This window comes from Dermacentor albipictus, chromosome 10, assembly GCF_038994185.2.
Source record: "Dermacentor albipictus isolate Rhodes 1998 colony chromosome 10, USDA_Dalb.pri_finalv2, whole genome shotgun sequence".
Classification (NCBI taxonomy): domain Eukaryota; kingdom Metazoa; phylum Arthropoda; class Arachnida; order Ixodida; family Ixodidae; genus Dermacentor; species Dermacentor albipictus.
Genome location: NC_091830.1, coordinates 5,235,488 through 5,252,072, shown reverse-complemented (window position 1 = coordinate 5,252,072; position 16,585 = coordinate 5,235,488). Strand labels below are relative to the sequence as shown.

At 44.8% G+C, this 16,585-nt stretch overlaps 1 protein-coding gene across 4 annotated transcripts in view; it reads right to left on the bottom strand.

Annotated features, from left to right (window-relative positions):
* Positions 1 to 572: 572 nt before the first annotated feature.
* Gpa2 (Glycoprotein hormone alpha 2) overlaps positions 573 to 16,585 on the bottom strand; it is a 166,611-nt gene continuing 150,598 nt past the window's right edge. For all 4 annotated transcript variants that reach the window (XM_070526746.1, XM_065454451.2, XM_065454452.2 and 1 more), the window contains exons 3-4: positions 12,595 to 12,770; positions 573 to 1,206 (exon numbers count right to left, since the gene is read on the bottom strand). In XM_070526746.1, coding sequence (XP_070382847.1) covers positions 1,114 to 1,206; positions 12,595 to 12,770 — 269 coding nt within the window. In that variant the 3' untranslated portion in view covers positions 573 to 1,113. The remainder of the gene's footprint in view (positions 1,207 to 12,594; positions 12,771 to 16,585) is intronic.

The window sequence follows — 16,585 nt, the reverse complement described above, 5'->3', positions numbered from 1 at the left end:
AACTACGTGTCACCACGCATTGATAAAAGACACAGAGTTGGTGTTCCAGTAGCAAGAACTAATCGGTTGTTCCATGTTCTAGCGGAAACTGGAATCACCTTCCCGCCTCCATCGTCTTTATCCAACATGGCACACCGTTCAAGGCTGCAATTCGACGACTTGCTGCTGTTTCTTTTCGCTACTTCCTTATTTTGTGTTGTCACCTATTCCTTTCTCTAACGTCTACGCGGCCCCGAAAGTAAATAAATGAAATGAAATGAAACAAACACATCAGCAATTTGCACCAATCACTAGTTTAAGCGCTCTGCAGGACGGAGTGAAATGCTTGTTGTGATCTCTTCAGTTCTTTGCAGATTGCCGAGTCGCTTCGAGTTGCCATTGCACTTTCCACTGTTGGTTTGAAGAGGGCAACACTGCCATAGCATCCCCTTTGGGCAGCATTGTCATAGTTCCATGAGAAAATCATCTGGGAAGATTTTCTACAAGTAAATCATTGAGCGAGTCTCATGGACTTCCGAATATTGATAAGTTTAGAGACCTTCGGCTACAACAATTTATAATACTTTATTTTCACAAACATCCAACTTTTGACATTGGTACACAATACAGTTAGAGTGTATATATCTTTCATCGTTTATCTTGCCCTGCTACACACAAATTTGATCTGCAGACATATATGCTGCTCAACTGAAATAGCATATATAACATTGAGAAAGCTTGCTTGGGTTATATAAGACAGTCACAGCTATCACACAAACAAACACAGTAAGAAAGAAAAAGAATACATTCCTGATATGTCACCAGAATAATTAATTAACGAATCAATATTAGCGAGCACAAATAAAAGGATGAAATCTCACACTGTTGTCGACCCTCGCTAGAGTGAGTGCAAGGTCAGGACGTGAGAATATTAGGGCTCTTGCTTTTCATTATTAGCGCACATTATTTTCTCACATGACGTAAACCCGATTACTGTAGTTAAACTAGATGCACAGTTTGGTGTTCGGTTATAAATATTCCGTGAACAGCTGTATGCGACGACAAGGAAATACTGCGAAGGGATGATGCCACATCGACGGCCATCCAACTGTCGAGGAGGAACCACCCGCTCGGTCAGTTCTTCTTGCAGTGGAAGCAGGCGCAGCTTTTGGCCGACTTGAAGACCAGGTCTCTGTGGCCGTCGAGGCAGCGCACCTGGACTTTGACCTGCGTGAGGAGAAGCGTGAAAAGTGCGTGCACATGGTTGAGTATGCGGAATCTCAAACTTAAACGCGGTTCCAGCTATAGTGAATGGAGCAATCTACCATGTAATGAGTACAGGTGCGTGAAACAGTGTTCCGGATAACAGAAATCACTGCACTGGAACACAGTTCCACATAGTTACTGCTACATGTATCTAACAAGTAAAAGACTCGGAATACATGAAATGTCGTTCCATATATTTTGTGGTCTTTTGTGGAATGCCGATCCGCTCAGTTACGCCGAAAATATTTGCAAAAATTTTCCCCTTATGGCAGGAACAGAGTTAAGAGACTATTAATGGTGCTAATATCGATGCGGAAATATGTAGCATTGAAATGGCTGAAAGAAATATGTAAGCTTTTATGAGATAAAATGAACCAAAAGAAATGGAAGAGAGACCCATGCAGTAGCAAGAGATTACCTTGACGAAGTGGCGAAGAAAGAGATTTTTTTGAAAAGCTGAACGTATATAACAATATATATGAGGTTTTTACATTGGGAAATAAAATGTAGGAAACGCGAACAAATTGAAAAAGAACAGACAAAAAAGGCGAAGTGGGCCGCACGTAGGCTAGACCCAGAAGAGTGGACACGTGTGCATATGAAATGTTTCTTGCATCACAAGTAATACAGACGCCTAGAAAAGCATTGCTCCTAACGACGTTATATTAAAGGTCAAGCGGGAATTCCGACGCCCACGCTAAATAGCTGTACTTTCGCCACCGGGCTCGTGCCTTTGAAAAACTTCGAACTTCATCTTTTAGCGCCTCCTGATTAATGAGAAGTCTTACACAAGGTTCGCAAGCACGCAGGAATTGGGATGGGGACGCTGCACGGCCATGAGAAAAAAAAGACCACGTAACTGAATACATTTAGTCAAGTAATCGCCATAGAAACTACCTGGCCAGGAAAGCGCCGCCTGAAGACTTACAACACGTTTCGGTTACGTGTGGCGGAATACGGTGCAGTGTGTTAAACCAAACTAGACATGATCCGCCTATAGGCGGATCATGTCTATAGCTTGTAAGCTGACCGGCGCTGTGCAGCGTCGTGAGAATAGAGTTGTTAGTGCCTGAATAGCAGTAACTGGGAAGCGCTGGCATCCAAGCATCAAAACACGCAGAAGTTTCAGGATTTATCTTTTGCCCCTTTTTTCTAGCAAGCGGCGTGCTTCATCAGCTGCCTTGCCTTCGGCCTTTCTGTTTTGGCGCTGTTTCGAAAAGCGAGGGCTGACGACACCTCCGACGGCAGTTGTTGCGCACAATTTGAGCCTGGGACACCGAAGTGAGAAATAACGTATTATTATTATTATTATTATTATTATTATTATTATTATTATTATTATTATTATTATTATTATTATTATTATTATTATTATTATTATTATTGCATTTGTATTAATAGTAAATTATGGGGTTTTACGTGCCAAAACAGCTTTCTGTTTATGAGGCACGCCGTAGGGGAGGACTTCGGAAATTTCGACCACCTGGGGTTCTTTAACGCGCAGCTAAATCTAAGTACACGGGTTTTTTCAGATTTCTCCCCCATAGAAATGCGGCCGCCGTGGCCTGGATTGATTCGATCCCGCGACCTCGTGCTCAGCAGCCCAACACCATAGCCACTGAGCAACCACGGTGAGCTATTAGTAGTAATATACAGACTGTTTCAGCGAACACTTTCTAAAATTCTTAAAGGTTGCTTGTGGCTGATAGCACGATTCTAGCCCATGAGCTGGTCTACTCGAAGAGCTGGACATTACTTGCACAAGAAGTTGAACTGCATAATCGACTAATTAAATTCCCTAATGAACGTTTTAAGTAATTGCCTTATGGCCCATATTGCATTTAACAAATTGTAGCCGTAGAGTTCACAAGGCGGATCCATTTGGAGCGAATTTTCAGTATGACACCAGTTTCGATATATTGTTACAGAAGGGTGAAAGAAAGAGAGAGGAAGGAGATAGGAGACACTAATAATATGATAATATTTGGGGTTTTACGTGCCAAAACCACTTTCTGATTATGAGGCACGCCGTAGTGGAGGACTCCGGAAATTTTGACCACCTGGGGTTCTTTAACGTGCACCTAAATCTAAGTACACGGGTGTTTTCGCATTTAGCCCCCATCGAAATGCGGCCGCCGTGGCCGGGATACGATCCCGCGACCTCGTGCTCAGCAGCCCAACACCATAGCCATTGAGCAACCACGGCGGGTAGGAGACACTGGCTGCTACGTGTTGTTGGTATATATATATATATATATATATATATATATATATATATATATATATATATATATATATATATATATATATATATATATATATATATATATATATATATTGTGAATATAGTTTTTCTATACTCGCAACATCCCCGTAACAATATTAATTCCCGAAGAACTTTGCGACGAAATGCATGGCGTTCCAGTTAAACTTGTGCTTGAATGCATAAAAGACGTTTTGTTCAGAAATTAACTGGATCGCCAATGCATTTCTCCGCCAAGTTCGGGAAATAATGTCTCGAAACTGGTGTCATACTGAGAATACTACGGCTAGAATTTGTAAATTGCAAGATGGGCCATAAGGTAATTACTTAGAACGTCCATTAGAGAATTTTCTTAATTAGTCGATTATGCATTTCAACTTTATGTGCAAGTAATGTCCGCCGCTTGGAGCAGACCGGCTCATGGGCTAGAATTGTGCTATCTGCCACAGGCAACCTTTAAGCATTTTAGTATGTCTTCGCTGGAACAGCCTGCACATTAGCATTATTATGCAATGCTCTTGGACTGTGGCCAAGAGACATTCTTTCCTGAACTGTAGCATGACGGACTGTGTCTGACAACTGCCTTGGCTGGAGCGCTTTCCTTTGTCGTCCCTTCCTTTTTTTTGTATGATACATTTTATTAAAAAGCAACAGTGATGCGCTTTCTGTTGTTGTTTTGTTTTTGTCGTTTGATTTCTGTTTCAGACCGGTTTCAGTGTGAGGCCGTGAATATGAAACTGTACGTGTGACCTCCATATAGCGGATGTTTGCGTCCGGTGGCTTTCTTGGAAGTACTGCATGATGCATCCTGTACTGTTCCCGTGCCAGTGACTGACCAGACTGTCTTCGGACTTTTTTTATGTCACTCTAGGCTTTTTTTTTTTTTCGTCTTAACATTTCGGGCGTAAGGTCAAAATTGGAGGATTGAATGTTTTGAAACAGCATCACGGATTATGAGGAACGCTGCGACGGATGATTAATTTTGACCCCCTGGGGTTCTTTAACGGGAACCCAACCATGGTACATGAACGTTTTCGTAATTATCTTCCATCGAAATCTGTCACCGACGCTGTGAATCGCACCCACGACCTCAGGCTAAGCAGCGAAACTTCACAGCCACTGACCCACCGAGGCGGGCAGGGCGTACTGGTGTTTTATTCAAAACTTGTTCGAAGTCAGTTTGGAAGAGCCAGTTAAAAAGTAGCGCTCTTTGCCATCTTTTTTTTTTCTTCTTGATTTACTAAGCAACAGCAGGGGCACCAAACATTTTAAAAGCCGAATGTTCCAGCGTTACTTGTAATTCTTGTAATTTACACTTGTTCCGGGAGCGAAAGCAATGGGTAACGTGGCGCAGCCGGTAATTGAACGTTTGGACCAAGCCAGTGTCCACGAGAAAAGCTAAGAGTGTTCTCGTTGGGCGCAAGGCAGTTGTGCATATTGTGTGTATTGTGTTATAGTTAAGGTTAAGTAATGTGCTTGTTCGTGTCGTGTGCTTATGTACTATGCATGAATGCGTCAATTCCTATGTAACCCTTGCCATCTGTAAGCAGTAGATTCACTATATCTCGTTCTTTCTCCCTTAGGTGGCGCCAGGAATAGAGTTTAAAATTATTTCTCCTGCATCGCAGAGTAGCCAATTGTTCGTGTGTGAGTGCAGCGGCATATGTGCTTCCAATTCTGAAGTCTTCAGTTGGCTGCAGCCGCATTATCACTGCTGCCATCTAAGCAGCACTGGGGATCGAAGTTTCTCCGGCCACAGCCTGCTGTCCTCTTTTCAGACATTGCAACTCCATCTACTACGGCTCGGTCACGGACTCGGGGTTGCGTACACTTGCCAATATCTTAAAAAAGTCGCAGCGGTGGAAATATTAACGGTTGCCTCTGTGGTACTTTAGAGGCAATATCTCGCATGCTGCACGTGTGCCGCCAACATGCGACTGAGTGAAATACGCTCAATGTCATACGGGACCCTCTGACTCACTCCCCTTTTCACAGCAGATGCTTTTGGGCGTATGGAGATAAGTTGATCATGCGCAACACATCATAAGGTCACCGTATGGTCTTCTATGCGAGACGAGCTTAGACGCTCGACATTAGAATACGTGCGGCTTGAATTCGAATGTATAAAATGTGTTTACGAGAGAACATTGCGTTTAGACGCATTCATTTTGTGTGTAATGCACGCGCCAATACCGCATATTGGGTAATGTGTATATAGTTAATTGTACTAGTGTATATCGCCACCTACTTCCTCTCCCTGTCTCTCCTCCTTACCTCTGTGAAGTGTACAGCCGGCTAGACTCACGCTTTACCGGCTGACCTCTCCTTCTTTCTCTACTGTTCTCCTACTGCTGCTCTGCTGCTGCTGCTACGGTTCTCCTACTGCTGCTTCGCGAAGGGCAATGCTAGATTACCATTACTACAAAGCATATTGCGACTTCACAAGCGCACTGGGTGCTCATAACACGTTGCTAAACAATTACGCAGCCTCGGTTCTACTATCACGTTCCGTTGGGCGTACCGTCACAGGCAACGAGGCTGCTGACCGTCTTGCGCGGGCAGCGTCAATGTTCAGGCCAACGAAGAAAGCTACTCAGAAAACAGAGGGTGATGAAACAGACTGTCTTGAGCCGCTTACCTTCTTTGTGGTTACCCCAGCCCTAAGCTTGTGCGACAAATGAGCGTCGCAGACCTGAAGCCACCCACATTTATTGCACCTACACGGAGTTCGCCATTGTTGTATTAGGCAGTAAGGTATACAGGGAGTGGAACTGGAGAGCTTGGAAGCAGCAGGGATTCGACTACTCGGAAGCGTGCTGCATTCTCTGTTCACGGTGTAGGTGTTTCAACGCTTCCTTAGAGTTGCGATTGATACTTATTATGTGTGTTTCATTGCTCGTTCGAACTGCTTGTCATCTTTACCTGAACGTGCACATTTACGAGGTGCAGTGTCGCTAAAAAAAGAAGGGGGGCGGGGGGGGGGGGGGGGTCTCGGGGTTTACGCGCTAAAACAACGATATCATTATGAAGCACACAGTAGTGGGGGACGCCGGATTAATTTTGGCCACCTGAGGTTCCTTAACCTGCACCCAGTGCACGGTACGGGGGTGTTTATTGCATTTCGCCCCCTTCGAAATGCAACCGCCACGCACAGGATTTTAACCCGTGCCCTTTGGCTTAGCAGCGGCGGGTATAAATGCCTTGTCGTGCCCAGTACGCTGCTCGACGATCCAAGCGCGTCGATGTAAGTGCTCATATAATTCAGTGTATGTATGCGAATCTATTTATTTGCACATTTCCTCTTGTCATATGTGCTGATCCATAGATCAACAAGTGTTGTGGAAAAGCCGACGACGGAAGTTCCCAACATTTGCAGAATCGTCTAATGAATCAACCGCCGCAAACTCCATCATGGCAGTACAAGATAGGAGTTAACACGGCATCGTCATCCTGTGTGTGCTGTCAAACACTTGATGACATTAAACATTATTTTTTGGATTGCTTGGAGTTTGATACCATGTGGGCTGATCAATGAAGCATATAGAGAAAGACACCATGCGCAAGCACGACTTCCATTGCACTCCTGTGGAGGTCCTTATATGCTTAGGAGCGAAGTGTTTAGGTTTTGAGCTGGAGAGTTAATGGTAAGCCCATCGGGCAGGCTATAGCTGAGGGAAATGTGACAGACAGTTCGAAGCATATTTGGCTCACTTCCAACCCCGCCATCTAACCGGTATGCGTTGTTATAGGCGGGCGAGGCAATTTACGGCCGTATCTACAAGATACGTTGACTTTGAGCTAGTAACAACGTCATCCCCCTCCTCATAAAAAAAAAGGCAGCAAATGTTATGAGCCGGGAAACGGAGGCCTACTGAAGGTGGTATACACCGAAGAAAAGGATCAATAACGCGACTCTGGCTTACTGATATCCACGTTACATTATACCTTCCCGCCACCTCCTACACAACACCGACATTTAGAAGGCAACCGCTTACTGGCAAATAAACTGATACAGCGCAATCCCACCACAGGGATGCCCCCGTGTTGCAACTTCAGCCAGGGCTCCGATTTCATGACAGCCGAAGGTGTACGTGAGTGGGAGCAGGCGCACTCCCATCGCAACATCGATCGACAAAGAGGCGACGCCTGCATTGTGCGTCGCGCAGCCCGTAACACACTCGTCTGCTGTGACCCGACGACCTACCGGGAGCGCACCTCTCACGAGTCTGTCAGATTTATGACACCTCCGTGGGTATAATACGTGACTCTCAAGAGCACCAAACAATATAAGGCGGTTATATGCATTGCTTGTCTTCTACGAATATCTTGAGTGAAACACGTGTTACCCGACTGAGAAAAATTCGAGAGATCGCGTGGACAACGATGCCAGCCGTGGTTGGTCCGCTTGCTCTTTTAACATTGGCTTTTCACCTTATACCTGCATACACGGGCATACACGGGCATTCGATTCCGAATTCCTCAAATGCCTCTGCATGGTCGCTATAGCTGGGCGATTGCATAGGTATCTCGCAGGAGGACGTTTCTCTGTCCTGCACTGAATGATGCGCCCACAAGTGTCGCGCAGATAATCTCCGAATGTGCGCTCTCCCTGCAATGCTTTCAATCTGCGTGCAGCCCGCAGTTCGCAGAACTGTCGCAGCATGTCGTTCGTTTGCCACTAACCCAGTCACCTCGCAGCCGGCTAACCTTCCCTCCCGCGCCATTTTTTTTCAGTCATCTATGGAATGCGTATCAATTTGCGCTGACTCGTTCGACACGTAACGCTCTCCGCCCGCGACATTTATGCACGCTGGTATCCAACCGCTAAGCCTACCGGTGCGCGTATAGCGTTCGGCCGAGGTCCGGCGCGCCGCCAGCGCTATGTATTTATGGTTCGCCGCTCGTGCGCCGTCTGGAATGCAGTAAAGGTGTATTAGCTCGGCCGGCTCCCTTCGCGTCAGGTGGCAGCGCGGTATAGTGCGCCGATGGACCAAATCTTCGTCTCCACCGCAAATGAAAGTGGCGCGAAATGACCGCCAAACCGACACGTGCGCGGGCCTGCGTGTCTCATAGGTATTGGAAGAGTGTTTCTGAGCTACACGACATAAAAAACACAAAAAATTGCAATGATGGACAGTACATGAATCTGCCCAAACTTCATTCTCCTGTTTTCAAATATGGCTTTCGGCTTTGCAAGCTGGTCACCTTAAATAAAGTATTGCGTTCCAATGCAACAATGTGCCATGATTGTGCACGTGGGTGAATCAATCTTGCCTTCCTGTATTTAGAAAGTAATGATTGCTTGTAAATTAATAAAGGAAAAGCGCGATTAAAAACTCTTAAGCCACGAGCACCAATATTAGGCAAATCCCTGTACTTTATAATAGCTTCCAGCAAGTACGGACGCGAGCACAAGAAGTAGAAACAAACAGGACAACGCTGGTTGTCCAGCGTTGTCCTGTCTGTTTCTACTTCTTGTGCTCGCGTCCGTACTTGCTGGAAACCATTATACGTTCACCATGCACCAACTGGCCCAGCAAACTACTCTACTAAACCCTGTACTTTACCCATGGAGCTACGATCGTAGCTTGAGTTTCCTCAAGTAATTTTTGTAGGAAATCGTACAGGGACTCCGCCTTACTAATTTTAAGCTTAGTTTAGAAAATGATGGAAGTAATAGCTTTCGGAGATGGAGAATGTAATTTGAATTATTGACAGCTGGCTGTTTATCAAGAAATTCTTCTTTCAAGGCACAATGTTAGAGTGCATTCGCACGAAAAAATGTCTAGGTGTTTGATTCGAGGAAAACACGTCGTGGAATACCCATGCGTCAAAGCTTGCTTCTGAATTGGGCAACACTGTAGGCTGCCTGTACAGGCTATCAAACCGAGCACCATTATGGCTAAAAAAAGCTGTATATTTCGTTCACTTCTATTCTCGCTTGTCTTACTGGGCGCTAGTATGGGGAAAATCGCCTGCACAAAACCGAAACAGACTCGAGGTGTCGCAGAAAAAGGTTCTAAGAATATTTGAAAATTTTTATGGGCACCCTCGCGAACTATGTGCTCATGAGCTGTTAATAAATCACGATATTACTAGAGCAAGTGATCTTTATACATATTAATTACTACTTTATACAAAGAAAAACAAGCTTTATCAGCATTCATTTGATAGCGCCCCCCGATACTCTCTCCAAAATTAATCCATGCCAGTTTCCTTTTCCGTACGAGCTGCGGAGAATGTTTTCTTCAACACCAGATACGAGTAATACTGAACAAATTTTTAACTTGTACCAATTTCGAACTTCCTGAATGTAAATTCAAGAACCATGTGCGGACTATGCTTTCAAACGTATAGGAACCACTCGAAGACTAACATCTTTCTTTTGTTATCTTGATATATATTACATTTTATGTACAAAATTATTTTTGTTGCCTTCGCACAAGTGTTTACAGCTATTGTGTGACATCTGCATTATGTGCATTCATTTCGTCCAGTAAAAAGGGTTGCGTTGCGTGAATTATATTTCATGCCACATTTTAGCACATTCTTGTACAGTGTTTAAGGTTTTTTTTGCTATCTGCCGGCTGCTATTTAATGGGTCCTTGGGTAATCTCAAGATGCCTGTGTCATCTTTTCGCCCAAGAACCTCGGACTCTGTGTTGTTGGAAATAAACTTGAATTGACTTGAACCCGCACGAGAGAACCAGTTCCTCATGCATTGCTCCAAAAGTGCTCCACGAAATGCATCGGTGTTCCGGAAATTCACTTATTCTTCCTTTTCTTTTTTTGCACTTAGCCCCCTTCTCTTCCTCCCATGTACATCTTTCGGCATAATTCAAATGAAAATGGAAATCCCTCTTTTCTAGATGAGCTCCAGGAGTGGTCGGTACTAAAAGTCATGTATGTGTCCATTAACGAATTCAGGCGTACGGTCGGAGAGAGAGAGAGAGCAAATGATAAATGAAAGGTAGGGAGGTTGACCAGGACTGAGCCCGGTTGGCTACCCTACACTGGGGACGGGTGTTGCATGTATGGGTATAGATGAACAAAGCGACAGATGGGAGAGATGATCGCTACCAGCGAATTCATGGTCCTCTCTCCCGGCACGCGCTATTCGTACCGTGTAAATAATTTGCCACACCCAGGTAGGGCTAGCCTCGGTCTCTGCTCATTTGCACGCACTCTCTATGTTGATCGAACCCAGGCCGTGGAGGCCGCATTTAGATATCCACAAAGCTTATTTTCCTAATGGATGAGCAGAAATGATGCAAGGAAATTAGCAAATAAATGTACTTGCACACACACACAGACTTAATTATACGAGCACCTATGTTGGCGCGCTTAAATTGTTGAGCAACGTAGTGGGCACGACAAGGCACCTAACCGCCATGGTGGCTTTGGCGTTGCGCTGCTAAGCAAGAGGTTGCGGATTCGAAACCCGTCCGCGGCGGCCGCATTTCGGTGGGAGAGAAATGCGAAAACGCCGGTGCACCCTGCATTGTGTGCACGTCAAAGAACCCCAGGTGGTCAAAATTAATGTGCTCCTTCAGTACGGCATGCGTCAAACTCATATCGAGGTTTTGGCGGGTAAACCAGCACAATTCATTAAATTCTGTATGTTGAAGTCATTCACCCATGTTTTGCCTCACTCGGTCATTACCCCGTGATGTTCGAGAACACTCAGGACGCGCTACTGCTTTTAAATACAGTGAAGCTCGGGAAAAGATAGAGTGACCAGACAATGCGTCCTCTGTTTTTCATTAATAAAGGTTCACGATGACAGTCTTTTTGGACCCTTCTCCTGTGAAATCCAATTTATGACGAGGAGCGTAATCAAACTGCTGGACTTCTTTCTCAGGTGATGTAGCGTGCTAGTGTTGTGTGAAGGTGCTGACCCCAATTTTAATAAATTAAAGAGAAAGCGACCTACACACTGTATTTGTTAAGACATATAGGCGTGCTTTGTTTATAATTTTTGCTTCACGAATGGACCTATAGAAAATCACGAGTTATTAAGCAACATTTTGGGGGTACTAGGTCGTCACTTAGGTCGTCAAGCGTCGACAGCGATCGCAATGTTTAGCATTGCGCTTAAACTTCTCGGAATACACGCGGGTGCGTGAAAATTCCTGGCTCCCTGATAAGATTTAACGCACGGTGTACGCTCTTTAATTGCATCACACAGGGCATCACTACGCTGCCCGTAATAAACAGCGGTACCAGTGAAATTACATCACTTTTAGATTGTAAGCACTAATTTTGTTTTCGATATTTTATTGCCTGAGAAGAGTTAAGATAAAATACATACGCTGTGATTGAAATTTTGTTAAGAACGTTGTTTGTGCGCTGGAATTGTCAAAATTCGGAGGAACAATTCAATCAGTCATATAAGATATGGCTTTAGCAACTTCGGCGATCGAATAGTATCACAGCTACCTTGCACATACGGTACAGATAAACGTATACATAAATATATACGAGTCGGCATGGTGATGGATCAGATTCGCCTTAGGTGTTCATGCTGTAATGAATGGTCGTAGGCAGCAGGATTTCCAACAGCATCGCGTACTGCAGATGCTCGAATCTACAGACTGAGCTCGATGAAGCGCTCTACCCGTCATTGGCCCGTGATGTAATAAACCTCCTTCATAATATAATTGCTATCGCACTAAAGAGCTTTGTTTAGGGTAAAATCGACGCCTTGCAATCTCACCTGTCACTTTGTCTTTGCCTATTGTTTAAATGTGAACACCACAATGCGAGGGAGTGAATGAAAGACATATACGTATTTAGCATTCTTTTAAATGTCCTCAGAGATCTTTATGTTTGAGTATGCAGTGCTATAAATAGGTTACTGGAAAACCAGACCAACGGTGCACGGAGCAAATTGGGCCTCATCCGTCGTCGCTTCGTCTCGTTTACCTGTAACCTATATATATATATATATATATATATATATATATATATATATATATATATATATATATATATATATATATATATATATATATATATATATATATATATATATACACGGACACGAACGCACAGCAGACTTAATGAGGCTCTACACAGGCACTCACGTCCTCGGTGTCGATGATGTTGCAGCACTGTCCGAACGAGGTGACCCCCTGGTTGCGGTTCATGCGCAGCGTGACCTCGGGCGACGGGATCGAGTACGAGGTGCAGAAGCCCCGGCAAGCGTTCGTCGTGATGTCGAACTCGACGCAGTCGGGGATGCTCACCCGGCGCGTGTGTCCTGCGTGCAGGGAAAGAAGAGAGCGCGTGACGTCACGTGAAGGCAACGGGTGCGGCGAGGCCGTGTCTTGTTTCGTTGTCTTATAAACTGCCGACGAAACGGACGGTAGGCGACGTAGTTAAGATAGCAATTTGTGGCAGGTTGGTCTAAGTTCATGGCGTGAACGCAGCGCTGATCACTAGAGTGCGGGAAAGGCGTTGTTGTGGTTAGTGGAGATAGCACAGGGCTTGTGTTCATAACCACTCTCCCCTAACCACGCACACACACACCTACCTTCCTGCAGTTGTGCGCTTTGCGCTGCACTCGCGTTATCTAGTATTTTAGGGTCAGCTATAACAGACGTATAAATGTTGAAGGAAAACAGGGGCGAAAGTATCGATGCCGTCCCTTCCAACAGCGACGTCGCATCAACAACAACAGTTTCTTTTACAAAGCAGCTCACACGATCCAGAGCAGCCCAGAGTCTGATATATACCAACATTGCAAATTTACAGTGAAAAGTTTGTCCCTTTCTTGCAAATCTCGTCCGTGACACTGCCTCATTTCGCGCGGGACATCTGTTGCATACATTATGACCTTCGAGGTGGCTAATTCCCAATCGTCGCCTTCATGGTAAGGTTTGTAACAGCACACCCAAGACAAGGACAACAGAAGAAATAAAGCGATGACACGGCGCTGACTCTCAACTGATATTTTATTGAAGATATATCTAACATATATGTAGGTGCCATTTGATAACCATGACATGCACAAGATACAGATATGCGTCGAGGCAACTGTGACAAACTGACGCATAATCAAAATTGAGATAGGTAACGCAGTTCCTTGTCATGAAGAGTGATAGAAGATTCACTGATACACGCTTTGTCCCTAAGCTTTATATTGTGAGATTCGGCGATTTTCCTTGTCAATTGGCTTACGTGGTTAAAAATGACACAAGTTCTTTTTTTTTTTAATTCAGGGCGACAACCGCACGACTTGCAATGCTCCGGGAGATGAAGTGGCGCAACCCCTTGAAGAGATAGCGCATGCTCCCGAAGTCGAACATTCACACATCGCTTCGTTTGTCCCACGTACTCTCGACCACAAGATAATTGAATGGCCTACACAACCTGCTTAGCGCCAGTGATGTACCTGTTCACATGTTTGACAGTGCATTTTCCCTTCACTTGCTTTTCCTCCAGCAAATTATCAAGTAACGGGCAAAGTAATTGCTGTGAAGAAGCGCATACCTCAGTGCTTCGGCTACTGCTTTCTACCAGTCCATTTTTGCATTTATTTATTTATTTATTTATTTATTTATTTATTTATTTATTTATTTATTTATTTATTTATTTATTTATTTATTGCTATAGCTATTGCTATCCCATTGTACTGGGACATTGCAGGAGCGGGGTAACAGTATAAAAAACCGAACAAAATGATGTATTCAACATCGTTGGAAATTTGCTTCGTGCACAATGCGATAACTTTATTAAACAGTTTGTAACGAAATTCACAATAGTAGTAAAGTTAGCAATGAACGTGTCTAATACAGAATGAGAGTACCGTGTTTTACAGTCTATGTTAAAAAATCACAATAAAGAAGTTAACAATGAAGCTGATTAGAAACTTCGCGCACAAGTTATACAAAGGGCGATTGCCGCGATAAGCTATTTAATTTATTACAAACCATAGACGCTCCCCTGCGCCCCCCCCCCCCCTCCTCAAAAAAGAAATATTGAAGCAATTCAGTAAAGGATAGAATATGTATGCACCAAAATGGTAACGAAATGAGCCGTCTATATTGCCACGCGTACATTGTGTTACTTTTTGTCGCTCATATTTTCTCGCCAGGTTGCCACTGTCGTCGCGTTATCGCTTATTGGCGCACGACGCATTTGAAATTTTCGGAACGCTGTCGCCCGTCATGTAGCGTAGAGACTTGCTCAATCGAGATTGTTTGCGCTACGTTAATGATGTTGTGCATTCTCAAATGTACGCAATCCCCAGCGATAATTCTATAATATACGATGACACACGTGTAAGTAGCGGAGGACTTTGACCGTGAGTTTAGATTCAACAACCAACGGCTATGCTCGCCGCTGTTTCTGTGACTGGAGTGTAGCTTGTCATCTTGGGCAAGTATTGCCCACTATAGAGAGTTAGATACTAAACTGACAATTTTCGCGATGTTTCTGGTTCTTTACAATAACTATAACGGGAAAATATAGTGGGATTTCGTGCTAACGCCACTCATTTATTCACCTAATTCTTGCCCAAGACATACTGCCCACCTGGGACTGCTAGGTCGACTACGACTTCACACTCGAGCATCAGTTATATTTGGCGGGACGTTCTAGTGCCTGGCTCGCTTCAGCGAACGCGCGCAGCTCTTCACTGTTCTGTGAGCCCGCCGTTCCAGCGCCTTTTTAACATTCCGATTTCGCAACTATGTTCGTTAGTCCATGGCGCCTCTGACGCGAACTCGCAAGACCTGAATTTTTAAACTGCCTGGATGAAATACAAGGAGGGCTATTCATATTCAAGAACAAGGGTAAACGTTGAATCCTGCTTTCACGCTCGCATTTTGCCGGTTCTCCCACGTTGCGACCGAAATCAGAACTTAATCTAATCTGCTCCCTTGCGCACAGGCGTGTACCGCGGCGAAATTGTCTGCACTGGCCTTCCTCTAGCTGGTCAGCCTTTTTCCGGCTTGCGCAAGTCAAGATCAGGAAGAAAATTCACTGGAGTAGGAGTGTACCTTGCTACTTTCTTCTTACACGTCTGACGCACTTGGGCATCTTGGCAATTCAATTCAACGACAAGAAAAAAAAAATCATCGCAACAAGTGCCTTAAGCGAATCTTTTAAACGTTGACTTAGTTGTCCGGAAACAAGTATCAGAATGCATCGCATGTAATGTACAAAAATAATACCGTGCAGCGCAACGAAAGATACAGGTGGTGTCAACCACGCTATAAAACATGCCGCTGCGCTTATATGTTCCCATTAGGAACTACACCGGTTCTGTACCGCATTCTGTGTGCATGTCTATGAATAAAAGAGAGGAAATCTTTCGTGATGCGAAGAAGTGGCTTCGTGTCCCACATGCGGCAAATTGTTTTTTCCGTCCACACTTTCGTCTCCCATTATTTATCACGCATGCGCTTCACTTGAAACAAGCAATTTACCCTGTGCTGTCTGCGGTGTCTGTTGGCTTCGTTCTTATGTTTTTATTCCGAACGAGGACGCAGGTTGTTTCTTGTTTTGTTCTTTGAACTATGCATCGCGGCAGGCGTCTTCGACTAGCCTCGGCAAAACGCTCGCCACCTGTGCCTGTTGCTATAGCGTCCTATTCTAAAAACAATGACAGACCTCCATGACCCCGAGCAAACCAGCCCCGATTTCGTCCACTGAGCAAGAGGACGCGGGTAATTCGATTCCCGCCGCAGCGCGGCCGCATATCGATGGCGGCGAAATGCGAATACGCTCGTGCGCTTACGTTTAGGTCCGCGTCAAAGAACCCCACGTGGCCACATCATTCCCAAGTCTTCCACTGCGGTGTGCCCAGTAATGGGATCGTGGTTTAGGTGCGAAAAACGCAGGAATTTCATTCAATTTTTTTTTTTCCGCTCCTTCGCGTGACATACCAGCCCCAGTCACAAGACCGACAGGACGCTTGGGCACGCGCCGTGTACTCGTCGCGGGAACGCCACTGCGCGCCAGCTGCTGATTTTCTCTTTTCTCCTTTTTTTTTCAGATTCCTGCAAGCAGGCAAATTCATTCGCATAGTGGCGATTCTCGCCATCAGTGATGCCTTGTGCATAAGTCAAG